Source organism: Urtica dioica, chromosome 11, assembly GCF_054948205.1.
Source record: "Urtica dioica subsp. dioica isolate 48M chromosome 11, U.dioica_male_clone48M_v1_H2, whole genome shotgun sequence".
Classification (NCBI taxonomy): Eukaryota; Viridiplantae; Streptophyta; class Magnoliopsida; order Rosales; family Urticaceae; genus Urtica; species Urtica dioica.
In genome coordinates, this window is record NC_142766.1 from 21,904,508 (window position 1) to 21,922,986 (window position 18,479).

The following is an 18,479-nucleotide window of genomic DNA, read 5'->3' on the forward strand; positions in this document are numbered from 1 at the left end:
TGATATATTGTTTACCGACGGACATATCGACTAATATCTTATAACAAAATATAATTATAAATATGTTGTATATTTTTTTTAAATGTATATAATATATACCAACATGTCTAATAAATATTCATATAGATATATGTATTTATATTTTATATATACGTACATATATTGTATATATATAAAGCAAAAGCAAAACAAAGAATCGTATCCACAATGAAAATCGTATATACATATTCACAAAGAATTTCGGTCACTTTATGTACGCGCGCAAAAAAAAAAAGATTGTATATACAAGTGAATGCTTGAATGCAATTACGTTTGTAGTAATAATTATAAACATATCACACGACCATGATAAAAGTGCAATTTATTTTAGTTAAAAAAAAAATTCCGACAATATAGCAATATTTTGTGATTATAAAGAATTTTGTACTGAGCTTTTCCATTTTTTTTTATATAACTACGATATACGGAGTTATTTTAAACCTTGGTGGCAGGCACTAAGCCAGTAAAGAACTAGAGGCGGTTATAGCCCTCAATTTTTTTTTTTTGCATTTTTGGCCCTTTTAGAATTTTTTTAAATATTTTATACCATAAAAATTTACAAATCAGCCTCTCCTAAACTTTTTTCTGCATATTAACCCCTCCTAACTTAAATTCCTGACTTCGTCCTAGCTTGTTGGTGACATAAAATTATCAGAAGTTCAGACCCCTATATTTTTCTCTTTTGATGCGTCAGAAACCAATAGCAAGATGTCAATTGATTTTCCACGGGTTTCTTTCTTTTTGCTTTTTAGTTGCTCGTCATTTCTCATATTTACCACTACAATCATGACACGCAAGGAAATACAGTGACTAACTTGTAGTAATGAGAATAATAATAACAACAAAGGAAAAAGAGAGAGAGATGATATTTAGAGTAGACTTTTGTGAATCATCATCCTTATCCTAAAGGTTTATCTCATAGATGATTATAATAGTAACCTAACAGAAAGACAAAAGATTATAAAGAAGGTACACTATACAGTGCAGTCTTTGAGAATCCGTTTGTGTGTGTGTGTGTGTGTTTTTTTTTTCTTTGGACTTTTTGGTCTTTATTATAACAATTTGATCTAAAGAAAAGAAAAGAACAGTAAAAAGAAAGAGAAGAAGAGATTCCTTCTTCGTAAGGAATCCTATGGTTGCCATTCATTTCCAAATACTGTTCACTAATATTTGTCATGGGCATGATTGAAATAATCGGAATGGAAATATGATGAAGTTAACTACTAGCAGAGATCATTTAAAAATGATCTTTATGCAAATTCACTGTGAACTATGAAGTGCTTCTGTGTACACTTCTGAACCATATTAGTGTTGTGGCACTTTAAGTCTCTTAATTCCTCCCACACAAATTGGAAGTCCTATCAATCTCTCTCTCTCTCTCTCTCTCTCTCTCTCTCTCTCTCTCTCTCTCTCTCTCTCTCTCTCTCTCAGGCACGAAGCCACGTTGTCTCCAGGGGGATTTAGCCACATTTTTTTAAAAATAATTCTCATCTATGATTTATTCAAAAAACAAATTCCCACTCATAACTTATTTATAAAACGAATTCCCCTCTTTAACCTCAATGACAAGTTAAAAGAAAATTACCTTTTTTATAATAAAAAATGTGAATTTACCTGACTTCTTCGTCCCGGTAGAATTTATATTTAGACCCCCCTCCTCACACTCACACACACACATATAATATATATATATATATATATATATATATATATATATATATATATATATATTATATGTAAGATTCGTTTCCCTTCCTAAGATATGTACGTGGCCAACAAACTTGCCTTTCCAGATACAGGACTGAACACAAGTTTGATTCCAAAATATTGTTGGCATACACGTTTCTAGGGGTTTTTATTTTTATTTTTTATGATTATCTCATCCAACTTTTTGTATAAAGTCATTTGATCGGAGCTCTTTATTCTATTTTGAGTTTTATTCCACTGGTCTTTATGCCAGAGAAGCTTGAACGAAATTCAGTTTCAAATTAGCCAGATTATTTTTTTTCTTTTTTCGGGATTCAGACTCATTTCCTTATCGGGCGTGTACGTATAAGGTGTTTTAGTACGTATATTTTTAATCATATGTTTTAGTACATATATAACATTTGATAATTATCGATCTTTAATTACATGGATATGTTGTATTAAACTAAACTATTACTCGCTTTTGTTTGGACCAACAATAATATCATTTTAAACATTCTAGTCAAGTCGCTTAATTATGCCAATAGTTGCAAGCAGTTTGATGTATTATGAATTCATGAGCAACGGAAAAAAAAAACTCGTTTATTTTCTGAAGATGGTTTAAAATTTAAATTATAGACCAAATACAGTCTTGAAGATCACAAAATAAAAATAAAGATGGAAAGAAGAGAAAAGGCTGACATGAGAAAGAGAGAGATAGAGAAAACATGTTATTATAGAAAACCTAGCTCGCTTCCAATTCCTTTAGTGAGCATGATAATCAGAAGAAGCCTAAAAAACAAAGGAGAGATCTTTATGATGATCCAAAGCCAAGCATTAGACTTGCCTAGAGGATTTTAATATTCCTCAAAGCTTATCGATCGATCGATGTTGTGGTTACAGTACTTTAAAACCATCTCTCCCTGGAGAGCCTTCAAAGAAGAAAGAGCCATAACCTATCAATGTCCTCAACTTCGAAACTGGCATTCTAATATTTGTTTATGATCAAACTAATTTATACTCTCACGATTTTTTTTTTTTTTTGGTTAATAAGAGAGGAAGAAGAAGAAGTTGGAAAGTCTTTGGAGTTGTTGGCCATATTTATAAGTAAAAAATATTACAAAAACAACCATCAAGCAAAGTCGATTTTGTCCCTTTTGTTTTCAGAAATTATCAATTTTCTCCACTCGTAAAATTCATGGCAAAACTGAAAAAAGGTATTTGATTTGACGGAAATATATCAACCACTCAAAATGGTATATATATTTTTCAATAAATAAATTAATAATTTATCTCCCGAAGTTTGATAGCTCAGTTCTTCATCCATGGACCATGAATAAGAAAAAAAAAAAGCATATACAAAAGTGGTAGATTAAATAACAAATTTATTCATCTTAAAACGCAATAAAGTATTTAATCACATTGGTATTAACCATAAATTAAATCCCATATATAGTTAGTGGGGGAAGCTCCAATGAGCTATTATGGTCCATTACCAAAGTGATCATATAATGTTATGAAAAAAACAAATTATACATATATATAAGTAATCGGATTACTATAATTTGAATGGTTCAAATTGATTGGGTCTCAAGATATCAATTACTTGGGTTCATGACTTTTCAATTTTTTTTTTCCATGTACGATTATTCCAAGTGTGGTAATAATGTCCATTACTTTTTAAGTTAAGTACAGTTGGATTGATGCCGTGAGTTTTCTTCAGGACTGAACGATTAAAATTTCATTCTGAAAGCGAGCGGAATCCTGCCCAAACGCTGCAATAATTCGAGCATATGCATAACGTGAAATTTTAGTTTTTGGAAATAAATAACTTAAAATAAACGGCCAGAATTTCTATAAAAAATAAAAATCAAATCGATTGTTTCTTATGGGCCATTAGATCTCCAAATCAAACTGTCGAGATTAAAGAAATTTATAAATGGAATAGCAGGATGGAATAGATGGGTCCATTACATTATGAAATTCTAGCATCTGGAATTAAAAATGTAGTCCCATAATTTTTGGAATGAAATACGTTTTAAATGATGCCCCGCATATGTTTTTAATGAATTTGAGTATATATTTAAAAAACAAAATTGAAGACATATGAAATTAAAAGACACACCTAATTTGATTTAATGATAATTTCACACCACATTAAAAGTGAAAGTCGTTGGTTCAATCTCCATCGACAATAATTGTCCTTAAAAAAAAAAGACACACATCAACATAAGTAACGAAACTCGACAATGGAGGTACACTAAAGGTTCTCTACTTTGGACATTTTAGCGTTCAACATAGAAAGAGACAGAGACGGAGGGTGAGAGGAGAAATCACTAGAACTGTTAGTAAAATGAGCGTTAATGACCATAATCTTCATTAAAGATCCACCTTTTTTATAGACGTTATATGATAATGAGACACGACGCGCAAGATGAGAGCACAAAGAACCAATATGGATTGCGATGCGCATGCCACTTTTTTTTTTTTATTTTTTTTTATTTTTTTATGAATAAGGATTTGGCATGGCGCATCGAGATTAAGATGCGAGTATCTGCACTATCGCGCGTCGATTTCTCCAGGTGGCAAATTTAGGCTCGTAACTAACATATAAAAATGAAAAATCTCACAGACTAGGTCACTTGAAACGTTAAATTTACAATCTAACCAACGTTTTATATATGTTTAAAATCTATCCATTTTTTATGATGTGAACTTATTAATCAGATAGTATTTTACATATCTAGATTGAGTCCGGGCATAACTAACACATGTTGGGCACATTGGGATTAAGATGTGGCCCCGATTCCCATGGATGTATCTGTTAGATTGCACATACTTTTTCAATTAGAGAATCAATGCCCGGCGCTACCGATTTGGATGTCACATACGTGAACCTATATTTAGAGCTCGCCGAGATTAAGATGTGGCCGTGAGTCCCATGGTTACACTCGCCACGCCACATGTGTGTTTCCAAGTAGCAAATTAAGGCTCGTAACTCCATGTCCATCCGTATCTTTTCTAGAGTAGTCGACAAACAATGACTAAAGCACAAAATTTCCTCCCACACACACGAATAGAAGAGGCTAGGTAGTGTTGAGAAAAGCCCCCTTTGATATTTTTTCAAATAGAAATAATATTAATATTTATCTGAAATAGTTTTGTAAATAAATACATTTAAAACTCATTTAATGATAATAAAACCCTTATCTTACTACAAAAAGAAAAAGGAAAAAAAAAACCTACTTTAAAGCCAAATGAAGTAGCTTCGTTATTGTCCACCTTGTTTAGTCTATATAAAACTATCTTTATCTCTTTCCTTTGAAAAATAATAAAAAAAATTATAGACTAAATACAATTGTTGCTTACTTTTTTTTAATATTTTTTATTTTATGTTCTAGGCCCCCGAACTAGATTTCTAGCTTCGTCTTTGCAACAATTTTTAGAGAGTATTAAAATCTTAGGGAAGCCAATTATGTCATTTGTTAATAAATTGTTCGAATCAAATTTTGATTTTCCATGATGATAAAGAAAATATAAAGTGCTAAAAAGCATGAACCACTACTAGTGACTGTATTCCACATTGGATCGCTATAACTGAATTTTTTCCTTAAGAAAACATAATTTTTCCATATAAAGAAAACATAATTTTTTTTTTCTTTGAAGAAAGAAACATAATATTGGACTGTTTTGGGTTTTCATTTTTCAAATGAATATTTTTATATAATTCACAGGTGACGTGTGTGCGTAATCATTCCTGCGTTACGTAAACTTGGAAGACCAAAATAGCTTGGGGAGATCATGAAAACGCATAATCTCCATTATATAAAAACTATGTTCTTTATTTTGCATCACAAAGTAAAACATTAATGGTAAATGCATATATATTTTGTTAATTTGACTTTCGCTGGCTTATTTTATATATATATATATATATATATATATATATATATATATATTGTTAATTTATTATATAAAGTAACAAGTGACTTGCATTTGCAAATATATTTTATATATTAAGTGCTGAATACAGCAAAATTAAAATTAGAATTATTTCAAAAGAGTAAAACGGTACAAAATCAAGATTCGAGGATTATTTTTCTCAAATAAGGAAAACAATATGAGAATCAAAATGCCACTAGTATTATAATATATGGAATATCTCCGCCTAAAAGCCTTGTATAATTAATGAATAGCGATGCATGTCGTGGTGGGTGCGGTATTTCCAGGATCTGGGATTGGTCAAGACATAAACGTAAAACTTTCATCTACAAAAAAGGCTAGAGTTTCCTTAAAACTACAAAACGAATCCAATTGACACTGACTAATAGACCCCATTTAAGTAATATCTTAAGTGGCTCCTATATTATAATGTTCCTTATGTGATTATCAACTTCAAATATATATATATATATATATATATATATATATATACATATACATATACATATACATATACATATATGTGGGATTAAAACACCGTGACTGAAGTATTATTGAATGGCAAAAACGAACCAACACAGCAAAGCTCACACAATAACAGCCCTAATAATTTCTGGTTCAAGATTTTAATAAAGAACCTAATTAAGACCGAAAATAAACCAGACTAACAACTATGCAGAGGATTGAATCAATGAACATAAACATGCGTGCAGAAAAGTAAAAGACACCAAGGATTATCGTGGTTCGGCGTCCAAATGCCTACTCCACGTTGAGCCCAGAGGATAAGCTCGTTTCACTAATCACAGAAGTCTTTACAAGCACACAAACACTGATTACAACCAGCCAATATATCGCTGAATCAATACACACGAAAAACCCCAAACCACAATGAAACCCTAGTTCTTTTCTTGACTCAGCCGAGAGTCCCGAGTCGGAGATTCCTCCACAAGATCACAACGATCACACTCGAACAGAACACACCAGGTCTCGGCAATGGGAGCAACAAGTCGAGCGTATATGAGAAAGAGAAGAACAGCGAGAGGCTGCGAGAGTTTTAGTGAGAGAGAGAGAGCCGAGTAGAGAGAGAATCAAAATGTGCCGAATGAGACTCTGTCTAGGGTTTCCTCTCTTTTATGTGTTGTTCCTTCGTGGGCTTGCGAAATGGGCTTGGCCCAAGTGAAAACTAATTGGACCTCTTTTATTCCAACAATATACATATGTTCTTTTCAGGGTTATACTACGCCATAAATATTGTATTTCTTTACTATTATCATTTCCTTATAACAATCAAAGAAAAAATTCAAGGTTATAGATCACATATGGTGAATCTGGTTTCGCTGAAGTAATTGGTATAAAATTTTAATTTATTCAAGAGATCAAAATCACGTTCATTTTACTAGTTGCTGGTTTTTTGAATCGGATATATATATATATATATATATATATATATATATATATATATATATATATATATATATTCTAAAATACGAGCAGTTTATAAACAAAAGAACAAAAATCAAGGAAACCGGAGAATAAATTCTAAATTGACCTTCTGGTCCAACCCCATACACATTCCTTTTCAAATATAAATACATCCAAATAAAGCTCAGGAATATTCTTAAAATGATATGTTTTTTTTCTGGGAAATCCTATATTAACATTAAAGCTAGCTTCTTAGTGGTGTTGTCCAATCGAGATGTCCGACCCTCGTTTTAAAAGTACATAGAAGATGAATGGTTTATAAATAGTTGATTGAGTGGAGATGAGTCTAACATAGGCAAATTTCCAAACGTGGAAATTATTCCTGTCTTCCCATTGAAATTACAATAACATATCTCATGAGAAAAAGAAGAAGAAAAAAAGCATCTGCATATATATGTGAATCATGCCCTTATATTATGTATGTTAATGTTAAAGCTCATTAAAAACTATTTATGATACACGTGGGGCCACGTAGAAATCGTATCATAAATACAACGTCTAAACTAGCAGTGTTCATACAATTAGCTATCTCTCTCTCCGGCTCAAAATCAATATTGCCTACATAGATCTTGGTATAAATTCCGTTTTTATATATTGACATATCTATCTTAATATTCGTAATCGATCAAACAACATGGCAGGTCGATATATGTGCATGCTGTCTCTGCTCATTGCTGTCCTAGCAGTTTTGCTTCAGAACCATACCGGCATAGCCAGGCCAATTAATATTACAGTTGACGAGGGTGAAATGAGGGCAACTTCAAAGGCAAACCCTCCTCCTTCTACCACGATCGGGTTGTTTGCGGTGAACCACTATAAAAATACCGAGATCGATGCTTTTCGACCCACTAGTCCTGGCCACAGTCCTGGCGTCGGCCATGGAAGTCCACCAGCCACTTAATTAATTCATCTCTGATACGTTGGTGTCTTTGAGTTGATATAACTTTTCTGTTTTTGTTTTCCGTTTGTTTGATGGATTTTCTATTTGATTTGATATGTTTGATTTGTTTGTTGTTTTGTAATCACTCAGGCTACTAGTGAGATTTTTATACGTACGGGTGCTGTATGCTCACAATTTATCTGGTTCTCTATTCTTAATGCAGAGAGAGATTTTATAACATAAAAGAATTGCACAAATTATAACTGTATTATATATATAACAGGTTGACTATTGGTATCAATAGGTTATTGCGCCACGTCAAGCTACCAATAGGTTGACTATAATTCCTGCGTTACGTAAAACATTATGCATTAATATTTAAGGTCGTCTTAACTTAGGTAAATGTCACTATGCTATAGACTTATATAATTCATTTGAACCATGATCCAAATCATTAGAAAATCACATAAATCTGGTACAGGTTTATAGACCGAATTGCCTCCACCAAATCATAAAAAGTGCTCCATTAAACAATTCCAAAAGAAAAGTATTTCTTAGACACCCAACTAATCAATTGAAAAAGAAAAACTGATAAAATATTGTTGGAATCCTAGCTATAGTCCAAAAATGTTACGAATTAAGCACGAGATATGCGGTTGGAAAGAAAAAAAGAAAAGTAGAAGTAATGGTGAAAAAATTAAATTAATTCAAGAAAACAGTAATGACTTGTTAAGAAAAAGGATAATTTACAATAATCCCCCCTGAACTCTTACTCGAATAACGAAGTGCACCCTCAACTCGGATTTTCAACAAAAACTACCCTGAACTCTTGTTTTGTTAACGCGTTGCCCCTTCTGTTAATTTTTTTCCGTTAACATCCAATTTTTGAGCACGTGATCTCACATAATTACTAGTTTGAGGGCACACTAGTAATCTTATCAAATGAATATATTTAAAACAAATGAAAAAAAAAATTAAAAATAAGTGCAAAGGGTCCCACACTTTCAAGTTAGTACTTAAGTTAAGCGTACTTGACAAACTTTCCAAAATAATTTCTTTAATTAAATAAAATAAAAATATCAAACAAGACTTCCTCAGAATCCCCATCTTCTTCCTCTACGCTCTCAACACCTACATCCACCCGGACCACCTCAACAATGGCGTCAAAGCCGCGATTCGGAGGCCCGATAGCTCCGATTCGGCTCCCAAACCCGCCTCCGAGCTCAGGAAGAGACCCAAGCCCAGCAAGGACAGCAAGTCCGACTTCGACGAAAGCAACGCTCAGATCTTCCGGCTAAAGCTCGACGAAGCTCAAATCCAGTCGCGCCTCTTCTCCGACGACTTCTCAACGTTCGCTTCTGGCAAAAATAAGCAGAGATTGATGAAATAAAAATGAGAACGAGGATCGGTGTATTAACGGCGTGTGGGTGCAATAAAAAAGAGGGCTCACCGGCGCCGCCGTCACCTTCGACGCCTTCTTCGATATTCTCGAGGGCGTGGATCTGCTTCGAGGACTCTCTGTGCTTCGTCTTCTTCTTCTTATTCTTCTGCTTCTCTTTCTTGACCTTGGCGTTGTGGCTCTTTCTCGACCCGAAGCACAGACAGCACCATCTGGGCCAGCAATTGCAGGTCCGGCTCGGAGCCTTCTTCTTGGCCGGAGCGTCGAACCCGTAAAGAGCCAACCGTCTGAAACAACACCCGGTTCCGACGTATATTGGGCCTTGAATCCCGTCCAAGCCTTTCATGTTGATCTGAATCGCAACGCAGATTTAGTACACAAGAGACTCGATAACTAAAAAGCCTTTCGTCGGTATCGCTTCTCTCACCCTTCAGATTTACTTGGATTCCGATTCGGAGAAAAGAATCGGAGTATTGGAGAAAGGGGCTTTTATCCCCGTGCTGTTAGGTTTCGCCGCCGTTTTTAAATCCCTAATATTGATGCTCAAACTCTCGTTCGAGAAATCCCTAATGTTTATGGTGGTGATGGTGATGATTATTTATGGTAGCATTTTCCTTTTGTTGCAGGTGTGTATCGCGCGGGGGAAGAGAAGAAGAAGAAAAGAAGAAAGAGGAGAGAGAGAGAGAGAGAGAGAGAGAGAGAGAGAGAGAGAGAGAGAGAGAGAGAGAGAGATTTTATATAGAAAAAAAATTAAAAATTAATTCAATATACTAAAAATACTATTCTACCCTCAATTGAGGTAACACGTGACTAAAACGTGCGTATGTTATGGACGGTAACTGCTAAATTTTGACGGAATGGGCAAAAGTCAACAAAAACCTGAGTTCAGGGTATTTTTTTGTTGAAAATCCGAGTACAGGGTGCACTTTGTTAATCAAGCACGAGTTCAGGGGGTAATCTTGTAAATTATCCTAAGAAAAACTCAAAAGGAAAAAAGTAGGACTTGGGTTTGAGTAATTATTATCTTTTGTTCACTTCAATTGAATAAAACACAAATGACAAAAAATTGTGGGACACAAATTGAAGAATTCAATAGACAAAGTGAGGTCAATGTGTTTCATTTACCCCCCTAATAAATTATTGATATATGCTAATTTAACAAACTACACTCAAGTAACCATATGGCGATATAATAATGTTATTATGACAAAAGCTCGTACGTATTTTTATACCCCATTGGATAATCAGACTCAAAATACTTATTGACGTTACAAATATATATTGAGTCCCCGAAGCCGATCGTCCAATGATCTTTTATTTTCTAAGACTTGATCCAAGTATAAACTCATTCAATATCAAGTATAAATATAGGTTTAAAAATAGAGCTTCAAACACATCTTTCGACGTGAGATCTATCGTTTCAATGTCAGAATATTTTAATATGAATGATTATCTTTTTATCCCTATAACGAGCTCGGTGTAAGTGAGATTCACTCTCACTTATCTTACCTTTTTAGACATGAATCGAAGCTTGTTCTTAAGGGTTTTGACGTTTTTTTTATAGTTTTTAATTCAGGTTTTTGAGTCAAAGAGAGCATTGTGGAGAGTTTTGGAGTCAAAGGGTGCATTCGGGAGCTAAACGGGACTATTTTGGACATCATTACGAAGGCAAACGGAAAAATGAGCTCGGCGCGCCACGCCTGACAGTGGAGCGCCGCGCCATGGACCAAAAAGTTCTCGAGAGTCGGCGCGGTGAGGCGCGCTAGAAAGAGCGACGCGCTACCAGGCGCGGCGCGCCACGTCGTTTTTCAGCTTTTTAAAAAGCTCGCGTTTTGAACTATTCTCAGCCATTGGATCCCATCTAAGGGTCCAAGCTGCTCCGAAAATATGGATTGGAAGGGTTTATATCCTTGCCTAGGTTATAGAGGAAGGGAGGACTTAGAAGAAAGAAAAAAAAAAAAAAAAAAAAGGAGAAGAGAGAAAAAGTTGTTCTTTGAGCTTTTGAAAGCTTTGGAGTGGAGAAAAGGAAGGATGGAGGTGACATCAATTCCATCATCATTCCCATCTTCAAAATTTTACTCTTTTCTCTCTATTTTCATTTATTATTGTGTTAAGCAATTCATTACTCTTATGTATTGCTTTCTTGCTTTGGATTTAGTTATTGACCATTGAATATTGAGGATTTAAGTTTTTATATTATTATTGAGTTGGATTTCATAGTTTTCATTTGTTTGTAATACAAATCTTGTGTGGTTGTTGAGTGTTATTAAATGTCTAGTTCTTTCTTAGCTTTGCTTCTTTTACTTATTGTTATATTACTTTGTTTGATTGAATCTAGCGGGGTGTGATGTAGTTATTGAGGTGAGTTTGGTTGGTTAAGTTCTATTTTAGGTTTGTGCTTCATGGTTGGGTTAGAGAGTGTGTAAACTATGGGTTTGGGTTGTGTGTAATCTCTAGTTAGCTTAGCTATCTAACTAGTGTATTTTAGGCTAGTTTAGATGTCGAGAGACAATAAACGAGCGTGCTCTACCCGTCTCATCCATCACTACCTTAGGCTCTAGAAAGACTAGGAGTGGTTGTAGTTGCTAGAAATCCCGAGCTTATTGCGGTTAATTGCTTTAGTAGGACCCAAGCCGAGATGTGTAAGTTCGTCAATTAGCTAGGCTTCTAAAGACACTCGAGAGAGATTAGAGGGTATCCAAGAGGGATTGAGATTAAGGTTTGTCTTTCACAACCCGTGTTTAGAATCTTACCGAGAACAACCGACTCATGGAGATAAGGAAGTCACACCCCTTGTTTTCATTATCGTTTTTTTTATTCGTTTAATTGTTAGATAATTTAGTTTTAATTTTAGTTCTCAAAACATCAAAAACCCCACACTTTCATTTTTATAGCTTGAAAAAAAAACGACTAGTGAATTTGTTTGAAAATAAACCAAAGTCTTCGTGGGAACGATACCCATGCTAAGCACACTCTATTACTTGACGACACGTGCGCTTGCGTCATGCAAAAGGTTTCTACGTAGTTAAAGATTTTTCACATCACTCGGTGCCACCATGTCATGGTCGGAAATTGTTCCACCATATGCTGAGACGGCTGCTCGTAGAGACTTGTTCTGCCAATGTTTTATGCGATAACTCACATACACACATTTTCTAGCACATCTTGTGGACAGTTCTACTATGATGTTCAACCCGTAATAATTGTGGACAATTTTTTTGATAGCTTATTAGAGCAACTCCAATAGAAAGTACTCATGGAGTGCTGATGTGTATGTGGAAAGCACCTCAAGTTTTTTTTGCTTCGAATATAATTGAGGCCTACCAAAAAAGTTGGCATATGCAGAGTTTAAGGAGCTCCTATGTCAATCACTTCCATTCCTCTCATTAGACCATCTGTAGCACTCATAGCTATAGCCCTAACTCGATTATTTCCTAATAATTATTGTACACAAGTTACATTAATTTGTTGACCAAGGTTATCTCGACCCTTAACTACTAGAGCATTGTAAATATTAGGCATATTGCCCGATGAAAAAGCTACATCCAGTACTGGGCTAATTATTTGAGCAATACGACCCAAGTTTTTTTTGTTCAAGCGCAGAAGCCTCAGGACTAGAACTAGTAGTATCAATGCTTATCTTATTATTTTAATATAAATATTTCATAAAATAATAAAATATACTACAATCCAATAAGCAAACACAATAAAATGATTAAGTGAGACTCACTTTGAACAACTACGAGTGTTTATTTTATAATTTGCTAAAAAATGATGTGGATGAGAAAAAAATAAAGGGTTTTTTAGCTATAAAGCCATTTGACTTATAGCGTTTTGTATAATAACCAACATTTTGTAAATTTTCTGTAAATAGTCATCTCAACTTATTTACGGCATTAAAAAAGAAAAAAAAAAAAAAAAAAAAAAAAAAAAAAAAAAAAAAAAACTCACAATAGGCGGGAAATTTTTTATTTTTATTTTTTGTCTTTTTTAGTGTCGTAAAAAGTTGACTATTTAACAATTATTAGACTTTCGGTGGTTTATTTGGCTAAGTTTTTGAAAAATAAAAATAGTACAGTATTTTTAGTGACATGTCTACGTAGTTGCTCCATTCTACTATAAATGTCAGGATTCATTTATTCCAAAACGTGAAGACATGAAAATATCGCTGAATTTACTCATCACCTTTGCAAGTTTCTCACTCCAATTACTCAAATACATTATTGACACATGAAAGAAAAACATGGATACATGAACGTAACTAGGCATACTCGTACCAATTTGCTATAAAATTCTCTCTACTTATTGCTGACTTCAAACTTCAAAAATACTTGAAAACAGTCTTTTTGTTGCTGCTAAAAATAACATAAACTTATGACCAAAGAGAAAGTTGGATACATTTGATTTATATATATTAAAGGTTAAGATAAATACCAAGCTAAGATCACATCTTTGATAGATTCATCCTGTGGAAAGGAAACCAAAAAAAAAAAAAAGGGAGCAAAACAAAAGTAACACAGCAAATCTGCGGCCATTAATAAAATCAGCCACAAATTTGTACTTTTTTTTTTCTTCTTCCCCAACATTATATCATATGTTCTATCGTTTGTCGGAGCACAAATTAGAGTGCGTAAGAATGAGAAAAAAAAAAAAAAAAAATCGATTCTACCATCCCAAAATGAAGGCATGTATTTCAGCCCAACTTGAAACTGTATAAAGAATACCAGTGGATTGTTTCCACTGGGAAGAGTCTCCTTGGACGAGCTCTCTCTGTTTGTTGACCACGCCCGGGTATAACGGCACAAAAGAGGCACCAAATTGTGTTCCGACTCTCCTCAGGCTTGCGCTCGTCCCGACCACAATGCCTATGTCGGCCTGAAGCAGACAAAGCAAATCGCCCACCGAGTCTCCGATGTAAACCGTCAAACTCTTCCGCTCTTGGTCGCAGTTTGATAATATTTCGTTGAAGGCTTGAGCCTTATCGATCGGAGACTCAACTTTCTTCAGGATTTCACCTGTGGAGACCGATTCTTCAAAGTTGAACTCGTTTGCGTGCACCGTCAGCTCATTTAGACATCCTGCTTGAACTGAGGTAAGAGAAATTCTAAATTTAATATAAAAATATACGAAAACATTTTAAATGAGATACAAAATCCCTCAGTGCGTAAGGGAGATAATAATCAATCATATCTCCAGCCTCTACCTCTCAGGAAAAAGTTTGAATATTTTAATTTAACTTCATTTATAAAAATGAAAACGACAGAGTTGGATGGGCTGTTGGTAGTATAAATTAAAAGAATATCACAAGTGATAGATTTCTTAATCTAGACGATGGGCCAATACATGTTTAGAAGGGAGTTGGATATATTATTTTAAGGAAATCCTGCTTTATTTCAAGAAATTTAAATGCAGGCGTGTCTAATTTTTCTTGGGTAAATCAATTAGGATACCTGATGAGAAAGCTGATCTGATGAGGTCACCACACCAGCAGTACGAAAGAACGTGAATGTTCGCATTAAGATTTTCGTTGTTCATCAAATTCTGGAAGAAAGCAGTACAACCATCGTTAAAGATGAGACGTTCCCCGGCTTTTTTAATGTCTTCAAGATTTAGACCTTTCAGGACCCCCGACTCTATCACTCTATCGTTTGCCCTTTTCTCAAAATCTGAAAGTTGCTGCAGAGCATTACGCAGCTGTTCATAGCTAAAGTCAACTGCAGAGCCAAACACCCGGATTCCATCCATGTCGTTAAGCTAAATGCTTTCAAAACGTTAAAATAATTTAGGAGCCAAATGGTACATTCAAAAGAACCAACTTACCTTTCTCACTTGGCATAATGCTTTCTATGCATTGTTCATACTCTTCTGTGTACTGCCTGGAAAGAAGTCCCCAAGTATTCCTTAGATCGGCTGATGACATTCGCTCAATTTGGGTTTCGGGTTGATTTTGATCAGATTTTGGTGCTGTCAGTATGGCGATTTCCGCCAAAATGGCAGATGAATCAACGACAGTGCAAGTAAGATCAAAATCGGAGAATATTATAAGCTGATTTTCAGCAGGATTATGCTGTCTCGCCAGGGGAACCACTGTTGGTTGAGTAAGTGGCTGAGACATGAAAAATTCTATCTCGAGCTTCATGGCTTGGTGGTAAAGCTTCTCGATAATGTCAAGCTCCTCGCCTGTCAAAGAGACACTAAGTTTATCGAGCAACTCTTCGTTTTGCATAGCTGCTGCCTAAATTCAAAGACAACGTTAGTCGAACTACACGAATAAAAAAAAAGGGGCAGTAAATGCAATTCATGGACAGCAAAGTTTACTCTCTAAATAACATTACAAACCTGAAAACTTTCAGACGAATAACTGTCGATCCACTTTTGATATGGGTGACTTTCTTCATTGGGATCTAGAAGTGTCTCAAACTCATTACCAAGAAAAGCGTACAACCTCATGCAAGGAGTCATGGCACCAACCGTGTACGCCGCAACTTTAGTTCTCTCGAATGGAGTAGCGAGTTTACCAGGAGCTTTTACTCCTTCAACTTTCCCAGACGCCGTTGCCAATAAGAAATCCGTGTACTTAACTGTTGCTGAGTTGACAGAGACCTCTTTAGCAAGCTCCGAACCCCATTCCTGCCAGCTCATTTTTTAGACCACGAGAGATTATAAAACAAAAGTGGTGAAAAAAAAACACCCACGTACAAAGAAGTAACTTAATCATTGATTTGCTTTGATGTTATTGCAAAATCTCTTTAATTCCATAGATTCTAAATGTGTTATTTGCCTGATACCAATTAAAATTAAAATTTCGAACCAAAAGTTTAGTGGGACATCCCTAAGTAGACCAAGTACTCTATCCCTTTTATCCCTCCTTTTTCAAGTCTCCCTCTACGATTTCAAGCATAGGTCAATTCAGAAAGCACAACACATGTCTCTAGATGTGATAATCTTTTTAAATTTTGATATGACTAAATAAATCCTTCACACCTGTACAAAAGAACCATGCAGTTTCAACTCCTCCAAGACAGCGTTCCTCAATTCAGACAAGGCAATCTTTGCATCATCATCATCTGCACAATCTTCCGCCAGCTCGTACCTGTTACCAATTAAAAAGAAAAAGAAAAAAAAAAGAAATTTGAGATTAGACACAAATCCTTAACAAATTCATCAATTTTCATTAAAACCAAGCAGGGGTACAATAAAACCTTCACTTCTTAAATTTTTCTAATAAGAAGAACCAGCTCAACTCATTACTAGGTATACCTTCTACGCATCCACACACCGAATTGAATTTGAAGAAAATATGTTTAACCAAAAGGAATACGTATTTTAAATCATACAAGCTCAATATCCAACGCTACAGAGAAAAACTGTGAGTTCATGCATAAAACTAAAAGAAACTAATATAAAGTTTATGGAGTAAAAGTAGTCCAATTCATATATTTATCTAAAATAATTTCCTAACAAACATGAAAGCCTAATATTTAGAATTACGTATCAGCTTACTCTTTGTCCGCCAGAGCAGTAAACTAAATAAATAAGCAAAAAAAAAAAATAGAAAATTGAACCCAAGACACCCAGCTAAAGATTAACCAAGGTTTTGTTTTTCCGGCAACCAAATGGAATTAACAATAACGGAAAAAATAAAATCTACCTAGACAAAACTATAATTTCTTTTAAGAGTGATATCTCATCTAACCAATTTCATGGTGATCTTATATCTACTACCCCTACTCCTTTTATAAGGATCAAATTAAATGCAAAACCTACATATTCAGTTAATAGCGATGCCAAAAATTACAATATAGGCTTAACCTATGTCCTTTACATACAAATTTTTCAACTCTTAGACGAGGAAAAGCCCTCCGATTCAGACAACGCTGGTAACAGGCCATAAATCAAAGCGATATTAAATAACTTAACAAAAAAAAAAAAAAAAAGACTCACGCTTGGGCGAAGGCCTTGAGGAAATGAAAATCCTGAGCGATGTAGTGGCGGAAAGCATCGAGCTCGAGATTGCCGGAGGCGAGAGAGACTGCGAAAGGAGTGTACATAGCGAAGACCGATTCCCGGCGGAACTTGATCCAGCAACGCCGCGCGAGGCCGACCTCGCTGTCGATCGACATCGCCGACGACGACTTCGAAGCAGCTATCGCCATCGCTTCCGGCGGCGGCGATCTCCAGGCCGAGTCCGAGTCGCGGCGAACGAGTCGTGGGAGACGAAGAAGAGGCGGCGAGAGAATCGTCGTCGTCGTTCGAGTCTTGATCAGGCTCAGCGCTGAGAGAAATCGCATCAATGAAACATTTGGAGAGAGAGAGAGAGAAAGTTCGGAGGGTCTGTGTTTTAGTGAGAGAAAGAGAGAATGAAGGAGAAAGAGTATGTGAGTTGGCAGATCGGTGGGCGTATAAAAAAGGAGGGAAGTTTTTATCTTTTTTTATTTTTTTTTATCCTTTATTATGTGCATTAATGTGTATTTTTATTTGACTAGTTTGTCTTGTCTTTGTAGATTTTTCCTATGTTTGGGGTTTGCATTTTGTATCAATACTATATATTAAATTGGCTAATGGCTGCTACTAGTGGGTGACGACTATTAGAAATTATACTATTTATTCAGCTGAGAGGGTTTGATTTATTTTTATATGCTAACGATTTTGTTTCTAAAATTTGTCAAATTCTCATGTCGTTTTGATGATTTAATTTTGTGAAATTGCCATATTGTGGTCCCTTAATATCCTAGATGCAAATAAGAGTTTATATCTTCATTATGAGTGAAAATGTATGAGTCTTAATCTTGATTTAGTATTATTGAATGGGCATATAGGCTATTTTAAATATAGGAACACATGTAACATGAGGTTGAAAAAGAACTTTAACCTTAGCTTGGGTAGCTTTTTACTATTGCTTTTTACATGTCTTAAGAATAATATACTATTTTTTTTCTTCTTTAACTTTAAATTATTGTTTGAGTAGTAACACATTAACTATATGAAAATCTTGCAAAAAATAGATATCTGAAGAACCATGCAAATATCATTTATGTAACTTCAATCCAT

At 34.8% G+C, this 18,479-nt stretch overlaps 2 protein-coding genes across 2 annotated transcripts; both read right to left on the minus strand.

The window, feature by feature from the left end:
• Positions 1 to 9,133: 9,133 nt before the first annotated feature.
• LOC149382410 (cellulose synthase A catalytic subunit 6 [UDP-forming]-like) lies at positions 9,134 to 9,777 on the minus strand. Its single transcript, XM_089601606.1, has 2 exons — positions 9,480 to 9,777; positions 9,134 to 9,387 (listed from the first exon to the last, which is right to left on the minus strand). The coding sequence occupies exons 1-2, from the start codon at positions 9,772 to 9,774 to the stop codon at positions 9,341 to 9,343; spliced, it is 342 nt and encodes a 113-aa protein (XP_089457732.1). The 5' UTR covers positions 9,775 to 9,777; the 3' UTR covers positions 9,134 to 9,340.
• Positions 9,778 to 13,940: 4,163 nt separating this feature from the next.
• Positions 13,941 to 17,815, minus strand: LOC149382411 (heme oxygenase-like, multi-helical). The gene is made up of 6 exons (XM_089601587.1): positions 17,373 to 17,815; positions 16,413 to 16,521; positions 15,768 to 16,058; positions 15,249 to 15,663; positions 14,879 to 15,142; positions 13,941 to 14,515 (listed from the first exon to the last, which is right to left on the minus strand). The coding sequence occupies exons 1-6, from the start codon at positions 17,717 to 17,719 to the stop codon at positions 14,094 to 14,096; spliced, it is 1,848 nt and encodes a 615-aa protein (XP_089457713.1). The 5' UTR covers positions 17,720 to 17,815; the 3' UTR covers positions 13,941 to 14,093.
• Between the last annotated feature and the right edge of the window lie 664 nt (positions 17,816 to 18,479).